The 10,308-nt window shown below is 38.5% G+C and overlaps 1 protein-coding gene across 1 annotated transcript; it reads right to left on the reverse strand.

Annotated features, from left to right (window-relative positions):
- Positions 1-272: 272 nt before the first annotated feature.
- On the reverse strand, positions 273-10,093 carry LOC108880138 (chemokine-like protein TAFA-2). Its single transcript, XM_018671577.1, has 3 exons — positions 9,907-10,093; positions 8,942-9,066; positions 273-1,041 (listed from the first exon to the last, which is right to left on the reverse strand). Exons 1-3 carry the CDS (start codon positions 10,091-10,093, stop codon positions 1,030-1,032), a joined length of 324 nt encoding a protein of 107 aa, XP_018527093.1. The 3' UTR covers positions 273-1,029.
- Positions 10,094-10,308: the final 215 nt, after the last annotated feature.

Consider the following 10,308-nt stretch of genomic DNA (forward strand, 5'->3'; position numbering starts at 1 on the left):
ATTTTAAGAAACAGTACAGTGAAATTTTTCTTTTTGTATTTTTGAACATGGCCTATTTCTGCATTTGCTGATTTTTGCATTTCAGCTACATCATGAACACAACCTTGATTAATTGTGAGGTTTTCTCCTCCTGCTTCTTTTTTTTTTTTTAGATTATGTGCTCGACCTGCTAATTTTACATCTCAACATCTCCTGCCTAAACAGCATTGTGGCCCCATATACATAAAGCATTAATACTGGTTGTAAAAAACCCTTTTTTCCATACAATGATATCCATTGAGTTAGATTTATTGAGATAATACTGACATTTGTAATCAATGGTTGTCACCAAGCTTTGAAAACAACAGATACCATTAAAACATTTTGGCAGAACTCAGCTTTGTTGACCCTTGGTGACTTGTAGTCAAACATCATTACATTTTTTATCGTTGTGGTATTGTCTTTTGTCTTTGAAAAGAAGACTTGACGTCCTAAGAAACTTAAGCCAAACACTCAATAGTTTCAAATCAACTAAAAAGAAACAGAAGAGACATCTGCTCCATAAGGCTAAAAGGAATGAAAATGCTTATGATCTCACTAGATCTTCAACACAGATAAGCATCAAGAGTCCTGGGGTTCTTTGTGGCAAGAAAATAACACAAAAGTTTCACATCACATGATTTTGATTTAAGGGTGATTTTTTTTTTTCTTGTGTAACCCACAGTCTTTTAGTCAATAATTATCTTCATGGTAGAGTCTTCTAGTCCATGGGAATAAAACTATAATACAAAGAGAGATTTGGTGGGCAGTAGAGTTCAGAGACAGCTACTGTTGATGCTGGATCTAAAGTCAGGAATCTTTTTGGATATGTAGTCTTGTACAATGCTCCGGTCCTTTTCTTCCATCTGTTCAGTGGAATGTCCGTGATTATTGTCCTCGTTGGTCCCTGGTTTCCACCAATCCTCAAAACATGTGATATCCAAATGTCCTGTGATGTCAGTCAAAGAAATAACACCTGGTTCCAAACATGGTTATCCTGGAAGCAGACGACTATCGTGTGACCTAGGAAGAGAGGGAGAGAAAATATTTGGTATGGGTTAAAATAAGTACTTCCTTAAGGTTAGAAGATATTCATCATCATGGATGAAATGCTGATTATTGGCTTCACATGGATAACTACCAGCAGTCTCAGTGTTCTGTGTTTTGTTGTCCCATCTATCCACCCTGACCTCCTCTTTACACAGACTTTGTTATACTACATCACTTGACCTCCTCCTTTGCTCCTGTCATAACTACTATGGCCACTAGAAGTCACCTAACAATAAAACATAACTGTCGGTCGTAATAAGCCGCTTGCACAGAGGGCATATGGGCTTGTTTTAATACAGGAGGACAGTCTTGTTAAGCACTAATTAGCAAATGATAACATGCTAACACGCTAAACTATGCTGGCTAAACATCAACAAATGCATATGACAATGTTAGCATTTTTCTCAAATCACCATTGAGCTCAAATATAACCTAACAGAGGCGCTAGCATAGCTATAGTCTCTTATTTATATTTTTGTCTACTGATTGATAAGTGAATTGAATAATTATTTAAGCTCTACATTAAAATGTGGCTATCTCATGAATTGTTTTAATGCTGCACATCTAGTAATAGCCTATCTGTCAAAATTGTGACAGGTTCAAGGTGTGTGTTCAAGGTTTATATTCCCAGCTGGCATGTTTATAATTCAAACATCTGTGGTGTTCTACAGCGAAAGTGGGAAGACGGTGAGCAACTAGAAGTCAGACATAAAGCAATGTACATCATGCTCAATGATTTCCATGCAAACAGTGGGAATATTATTATTCATGATGGCATACTGCTGGCATAAGTATTCTCAGACATTTTCATGAATATTAATCTAAAGGATTGAAAGATGCAGTTTGTACTGCTCTCACTTTAAGCATAACTCTAAAAATACTCTGGTAGGTGAATGTTGTTCCTTGTCGGTTTGCCCTTTAAAAGTAGAACATAAGTAACTTTTTGACTTGCCCTCTGATGCAGGAGGAACTATAACACACACACACACACACACACACACACACACACACGGGGTGGGGGGGGAGTGAGAGAGAGAGAGAGAGAGAGAGAGAGAGAGAGAGCGAGATAGAGAGAGAGAGAAAGAGATACACACACACAGGAACCCAGAATATTTTCACATTGTTGTCATTCAATTAGCAGTTGGCGGGATCTCACCAGTCTAACCAACAAGGGGTTTACCACACACAACCAGTCTACCAAACAGTACAATTCTAATATCTTGTGGAAGTGTGATTTTTCTGCTGCTTGGAACTGCACCTGAAGACGCAGTGCATGCTGTTTGGAGAGCCACAATTTAATTTACACTTCCATGTGACAATTTTCAGCAAACTTGGGTGTGACAGAGCATATAAGACTGATTTGGTCTTGCTACTGTTGCAGCAGCAGGCTGTGGACATGCATGAATTTAAGCCACAGATTATTGATGTATTGATAATTATGAATACAATTTGTACTGTATACATGTTCTTAGCTAAGTTTTCTTTCTCATTATAAAAAAAATCCCAAAATAATAAGAACACATAAGGAACACATTTTTTAGTGCAGGAGTAGCTTTGAAAAGGAATTTCACTTCATAAGAGAAATGTGGAAGGGATAACAGAGTTAAGACACACCCAATTAACAGAGCAGAAGAAAACAAAAAAGAAACATGAGGCTATATGGCAACAGAAACAAAATGTGACGCACAGTGAAACCTTATCAAAGCAATTAACAAGCTGTGGTGTTGTGGGTGTCACTGTGAGGGTTATCGGTGAGTAAACACACAAAGGGGAATCGGGAGAACAGAAGGCAGGTCCTTAGGGTTTGATGCTTAAGCTGCTTCGGGATGAAAGACCACACTTGACTGGTCAGCTGTAGGTTCAAAGTCCCATTGACAAACGAACTAAGACCCTACCTTTGATGGAGAACTACTAAAGCACGTGTGTATGTGTGTGCATGTGCACGTGTGTGTATCCCACACACTAGATAAAGCAATAAAAAATATAAACACACACACACACACACCTCTGAATATTCACAGTTTTAACTGCATGGATCTTGCCTGATTGTTTGAGACATCCATTGAAATATGATAGATACTACCTCAGAATAATCACAACTGCATGGTCAATGTCAGCCTCCAGCAATGTCTTAATAGGCTATAAAAAATAAATCATGAAGAGAATGATTTAGCTCCTCTTTCCAGGCTATCCATCGATTAAATGTCTAATTTCCTCTTTCAGGCTTTTAACTCTTAAAATCAGTTTCATTTACACACTGTTCTTGACTGACAATATAGGTTGATACAGGGCACCGAAAACAGTTTTGTTCAATTTAATTTTGTTTTAAACCAATCTTGATGATATGTGATTTTACCCATTTTTACCCATTTTACCATACATAAGTATGTGTGACCTTGATCCTGCACATCAGTGACAGTTGTCCAGACTGGGGTAGGTGGTTGTGTTTTTCTTTTCCTGGTTATATGCAGCCGATCTTAAGATAATGGTGAATACAAGCCCATGATGGACTGTTAAAATTTGCTTTGCTCTCTCAATAATAATAGAATTGTCAAAAAATGGAAGTGCCACCTTTAAATGCAAATGTATTTGTCTGTGAAAACATACAGTATGGTCCAAGGTTCAGTTCAAGGCAGAAATACCAATACCATGTACCAGTGCTACTAAATGGACCATGAGGTGAGACTATTTGGTCAACTGCTGTTTTGAACATCTATAGACACATGGAAAATTGAGCAAAATCAGTCTACTGGTTGAAAACCTCCAAATCGGCTACTTTAATGAACCATGAGGTGAGATTGAGATTTTTTTTTGTCAACAGCTGTTTCCAAATGTAAACTGTGACCCTCAATGATTGGTGGTGTTTCTGAGTGAGAAGACAGTGACGGATCACAACATTACTATTCAACCCTGTCTCCTAAAATCAGAATGAGCTTTATTCACCAAGTATGTGTGCATGTACAACAGTTGCTTTCTGTGTATTTACACACAGTTCCAAGAGGACTTTTCAGAAAACAGACAAAAAGACATACTGCAAGATATTTAAACATAAATATTCAACTACTACGTAGTAGGTGAAAAAATGTATTGTCTGTATAAATATACAGCAGCAGTGAACAACAACAACATGAATAGGTTTAGGAAATAAAAGCATTTTGGCTAAGGTTAGTCTCAAGTCACTTTTCTATTAAACCAGACAATAATCTTTACCCAACTTTAACCAAGTGCTACGTGTACCTAAACATAGCCAAAAAAATGAATAATACCGTTGTCACTACAAGTGGGTAGTATACAGCAGAATCTGATCTTTTGGTGGGAAACATCATTGATACTTCAGTATCAATGTATTTGTGACATGAAAAATACATAATTTAACAACATTTCCTCACTGTGTTGATAGAAAAAATAATCTAGGAACAATTAAGTTACATTCCAAACGTATTTGCTATTGCAAACTAGTTGTATATAAAGGGTTTATCTATTATTTATCTATTATTTATCGATTGGGATTGGATCTATGGTGATTATATGAATATCCATGTGTTTTGTAGTGAGGATCCCAGTGCAGGGGGAATTAACCACACCAAACTGGGGAAAAATGGGGGGGGGGGGAGATAAAAAAGACACAGTAGTGCTGTTCAATAACTAGATTTCAAGCTGCTAGTGAGCATGAAGTATATTATTAGGGCTAGAATACTATATTTAAGGTTAGGATACTATCTTTAGGGCTAGATACTATCTTTTTTACATATGTTGTGGAGTAAAATTTCCATTTCCTTCATGTCATATAAACATATCTACCTCAGACAGCTATCCATCACCAACCTCCAACACATTCTCTATGAGCATCATAGCACCTGTCAAGTAGGAAGTCTCTGTGGTTCTTTTGCCTTCTGCCCCCTGATTGATAGGAAGTGAAAAGCAGGAGCTGCTGGGGTTATAATTCCTGACATTACCAGCAGGACTATAAAACTAGCTGCTCCTCGACATGCAGAGAAAGAGGGAACAACTGGAGTTGTCCAAGAAGGGGCCTGCAGGGTGTTAAGACTGATTTATTGATGTGACTTCATCATGAGGTGAAACGACACCATCATTTTTTATCAACATTGGCACCGCTGGACATCAAAGAAGAAAGGATTTATAGTATTGAATGAGGCATGTTCTGCAGCTGAAGAGTTTGTTTACACCTATATTATGCATCCATTTTGAGATAATATGAAGTGAAATCATTCTTACCACTAACATTAAAAAATGCTGGATATACAATATAAATACAACATTTTGCAGAAGTGTAGACTTTAGACTTTGACTCACATCTGACTTAAAGCAGCATTAAGTAGATTTTGGCAATACATTATGGCCCTATAAAGTTGTTGTGACAATCATTCTGGCTGACAGTTGCTTATTTTCACATCTATTACACATCTTCATTTATAAAGCACTTTTCAAAACTCATGTCAAGTGCCTCACACAAGGAACAAATTCATGCAAATTATAAAATCAGATTTTAAGACTGAATGGATTGAAAAAATCAGAATAGCTTTGACAAAAATGTGTTAAGAAGAGATTTCATAATAAAGCAGAAAAGGTCATACACTTAACATTACTACAATTTATTGCTTGGTGCTGGGCAGGTAGAGAACACTGGGGGTTTTGGAGATTTTTGGTTATGAAAAAACAGCTGCCTGCTGCCTCTGGAAAGGGCCTGATGAGAGCTGGTAGACTGAAACACTGGTAACAACAGTTAAAGGTCCCTGGTACTGCTATGGAACTGTTTTTCTTTGAGTGGATGGCCTGTTTTGTTTCTCATGCGCACTCACACGGGTGACGCAATATACATCCCTGCCAAGGATATCACACTATTCTACTAATCTGCAGGTGGTGGTGATGTGCCAAGATATGCTGCAATGCACCAGTAAAGGCAGGAAAGAAGACGACTGGCAGCAAGTAAACATGGACACGAACAGTTCTGGAATTAAAATATTTTTAAAAATTGTCCTTGCAAATATTTTATGAGGAAAGAAATGCACTCAACACATTGTGCTTTATGTTGCAACCCAGAAAGATAAAACAGAAGCGAAAGATGCTAAAATACTCTAGAGTACAGCAAGATGATATTTTTCAGTGGATTTGCCACTTCAGGTGACCCTTTTGCATCCATGTAATTATTTGATGATTTTTTCTTATAGAAATATTGATTAGTACAGCTTTAATCAACACAAGGACAAGAGACTTGACTTGGAATTCAGTTTTGAAGTGGTTAAAGACAGGTCTATAACCACACACCTTGAATAGTAGTTCAAGACTTCAACTTTGAACTGGACAGCTAAAGATTTGAATTGCTCACACAACTTGTGACTTAACGCAGTTCTCTCTCAAATCAGCCAAAATCCCACCATATTTATCCAAATCTGGAGATTATGCAGTGTTGGTTCAATTTTTTAAAGCCAGATTTAAATGCTCAGAGAGCAAAACACTTCACATAAACAATCATTACACCAACACCATACTTGTGAACCTGAGCTCCATCCTTAGCAGAGCCCTCTGTTCATACCTCAGAATGATGTTAACTGTCCAGGAAGCTTGGGTACAGAGCCCTCTAGCATACACAGGCCGTCCCTTGCTGACTCTCTGTGGGAGGCTGCAAGGCCATGAGCATGGAGCGACCCCCGCTGACTCCCAAATCAAAAAAGTCTCGAGGTTCTGACGGGTTCTACTAGCCACCTGGACCCCTGCTTGTCTCTGCCTCTGTTTCTGCTTTCCCGTGGCTGTGTGAGAGGCCATGAATTATTAACCCGGCTGAAATAAAAAGCTCTGCTTTGTCCAGGCCTCCTGTAGCCATGAATAATGGAAGAGGCAGCTCAACTACAGGCGTTTGGTGAGTCAAACACTGGGCCGTGATGGATGGCCAAGGGCCCACTGTGTCCCCCTCTCCTCACCTACCATCCACTTCAGGTCTACCACACCCAGAAACCTAAAACACACGTCCATATAACCTCTATTAATCTCTAGAAGCACTACAGCTTGAGCCCTCCTGCCCTACCTCAGGACATCCCACTCGACGATTTGGGCTTCCTTGAAAGATTTTTGTTTGTTGTTTGTTTGTATTTCTCCTGCCTTGTCCTTCTGCTTGCCTTTATTTTGCTTCTCGCTGGCATTTTTGAAGCCATATGCAAGCTTGTGCTGACTTTTTAAAGTCATAGGTTATAGGACCCAACTCAAACCTGCTCTCTCTTTTACCCCTAATGCTAAAACCATGAGGATGAGATGGATACACATGAGCTAGATTGCTGCTCAGTCACCAATAATGTTTTTGTGTTGTTGTTGAGTTTTGTACCAATGAAGTCACTGGTGTACAATCCGACTGTTTATTACAGAGGTGATAATTGATTTTCCATTTCCATAGTTGTCTGTGCTATGTACATCCATATTTCATTTCTCACTTAAACCACCAAGTGAGAATTTTGAGCCTCATAATCATAATCGTATTTCTATATTTACATCTGTATTTTTTTGTTCTCAACAAAGTTTACTTCTGACCTTATTATCTTCAAGAGAATAATTCTGACATATGTCAAACCATGTAAATCAGATTGTTGGGAAATTGTACAGTAGGTCTATGAGGAAACAAGACAAATTTCTTGTTGCATATGTTAATGTGGAACATCATGTATATTCATGATATTCACAATTTTGCCACTAAATAAATATTCTGTTTAGTAGTTAGCGTCTGTTCTAAAACACATGATCTCACCTTGTGGTGAGAACCCTTTAAGCAAGTAATGATTATTGACAAGAGCAATGGCATCGTAGAATAGACAGCAATTCTCAGTATATTTTTAAATGATAATTACTTTTCCATTAAATACATGGAATCGCAACTTAATTGTCATAAAAAGTGTTTGTCAGTCTACAATCACAAGTTTGACAAAATCATCTTAATGTCATAATGTCATAACTAAGTGTACTAACACACACACACTGAGACATGAATATATTGTTGCAGGTTATCTGGAAAAGTAAGTCTTGGGTGCATTCTACATTTATAATATTTTAAATAGCTTTTTATTCCTGTAGGAATTTTTTTTATTAAAAACTAACAGGTCATTAAATATGAGTCCTTCCTTTTCAGACAGCCTTGGTCTGGTTGCTTAGTCTACACCGGAGTTCAATTGATTGCATTCACATCTAACTGAATAAACCGAATCAAGCAGGAAAACACACCGATTTTTTAAACACACACACACACACACACACACACACACACACACAAAAAAAAAAAAAAAAAAAAAAAAAGAAGAAGAAGAAAAGAAGAAGCTCCTGAGTAAGGTCCAATCTGTCTAAATAACAAAAAGGGAATGCACTTCATTGTTTGTCCTGGTCAGACCTTGTTTCAGTCTGCAGCTAGCTGTTAGCAATTTGCTTAGCCAAATAAGTAGCTCAAGGAAAATACTATAAATTGACTGTGGCTACACTTTCACAACAAAATGTGAGATATAGCTAAATAGATAGTTGAACCTCTTTCTACTGTTGAAAGCTGATTGCTTCAAGAAAACACTTCACTGGCTCTCCCCCATGAGTCACATTTTCCTCTCCTGCTGCCTCCTACTCTGCCTGCTCTACTCTGCTCTCATCTGAAGTTGATAAAAAAAATTCTCCAGTGCTCTCTGTGGCTTTTCTTTCTTTCTTTTTCAAACACTTATCTAGCCCTCCTCCATTATTCTAGGATGTTGTTTTGTTATAACTATAATCCAAGGTCGTGAATTCTGCAATTCTTCTTGTTTCTTTGGCCCTTAGAAATCTTGGGAATTTAAGCATGATAATTTAAGAGTACTTACGGTCTGGCCACAAATATTTCGTGAATTAAATCTACCTTGGTCGTCTTAACTTTGTTTCCTGTACTGCAACTCCATCCTTTGAGATCTGGCAGCACTTTACACTCTTCCCCGTCCATGCAGGGATGCATCTGGCACCACCACTTCTGTGCAACTATGGATGCTGTGAAGAAAATACAAGAGGAAAAGCAGGAGGAAAAAAAAAGAAAAAAGTTACCAGAGGCAATTAACAACATGGTGTTTGAAAGTATAGTTTTGCCCTGGCAACAAGGATACAAGAAGTGCCTTCAGCTTCTATAAACTTCACAGTGATTGAAGAGGGTGCCTTTTGATCTCTGGCAGACAGTAGAGGCCCGTCAGACCTGCCCCGGTGTGTTTTCAGGTGTGAATTACCAGGCGTGAGTCAATGTCAAGCTGGTGAGTGTTGTGAGCAGGTGCATTCAGTGTGAGGAGGGTGGATGCTTGTATGTAGGAGTGGTAATAAAACGTGCAGCAGAGGTTGGCATGTCAAGGTCTCAAGTTGCTCCAAGGAGGCCTACAGGGGAGAAACAGCTTCATCCTTTAAGTGAAGAGAGATTGAAGACTGTCAAAGCTAAGGAAGCCCCTGTCAGAGCCTCTACAGAGAAAGGAGGAGATAGGGATCGATTCACCTGTAACTGAGGCCACTTTTGACATGATATCAAGTGGCCTGGCCTTCTGTCTACTCTGCTGAACACAAGGTCTGATACAATCTCAAAAACAGATAAAGGATGAATGAAACGGTGGGCAGTTTGATTTTGAAGATTATAAAGCCTTCGGGAAACACAACAGCAGGATACTGAAAATCCCAACACTGTTTTTTTTCTTCTTTCATACAATAAACCTCTCATACCTGAATAATCACTGAAATAAGCACCAGAGGCACAGTGACAGGTGTGACAGTTTTGCAGCGTACCACATTTCCACCCTAATCAGAACTCGGTCTCAAATCATTACCAAAACTGTAATGAGAAACCTGGCATACCGTCTACACAAGATGGAGCCGCTCTTGTTGTTCCCGCCACCTGTCCAGGAAAGCAGGAGCACTTGACAGTCTGGGATCTCTCTTCGATCTTGTTCTTGTTACAGCATCGGTGTGCAGCAATTACCTCACAGGTTCCCGCCTTCACATGAACTAGAAGCAAAAAACATACACAATGGTTAGAAAGCATGTGATGGCCTTCTGCAACAGTCACTGCACTTTTATTGAAGTTTTTGGCACAGAGGAACAACTAATAAGCAATTCATTGTTGGTTTTGGTCTTTTCAAGAGATGTATTAAAATCCCACTTGATACAAATTTCATGCAGAAACCTTGAGCAAGTATTTTGTACAAAATTGTGTACTTAAAGAATTGTTACAACTTTTGGGAGGTGCTTTAATTTTCT

This window comes from Lates calcarifer, unplaced genomic scaffold (genome assembly GCF_001640805.2).
Source record: "Lates calcarifer isolate ASB-BC8 unplaced genomic scaffold, TLL_Latcal_v3 _unitig_85_quiver_985, whole genome shotgun sequence".
NCBI lineage: Eukaryota > Metazoa > Chordata > Actinopteri > Centropomidae > Lates > Lates calcarifer.

Bases quoted from the DNA above. Each gene is read 5' to 3' on its own strand.
- LOC108880138 (XM_018671577.1), bottom strand. From the start codon at position 10,093: ATGCTTTCTAACCATTGTGTATGTTTTTTGCTTCTAGTTCATGTGAAG. The intron at 9,067-9,906 runs GTATGCCAGGTT...TTTTCTTCACAG, and splicing joins GGCTCCATCTTGTGTAGACG to CATCCATAGTTGCACAGAAG.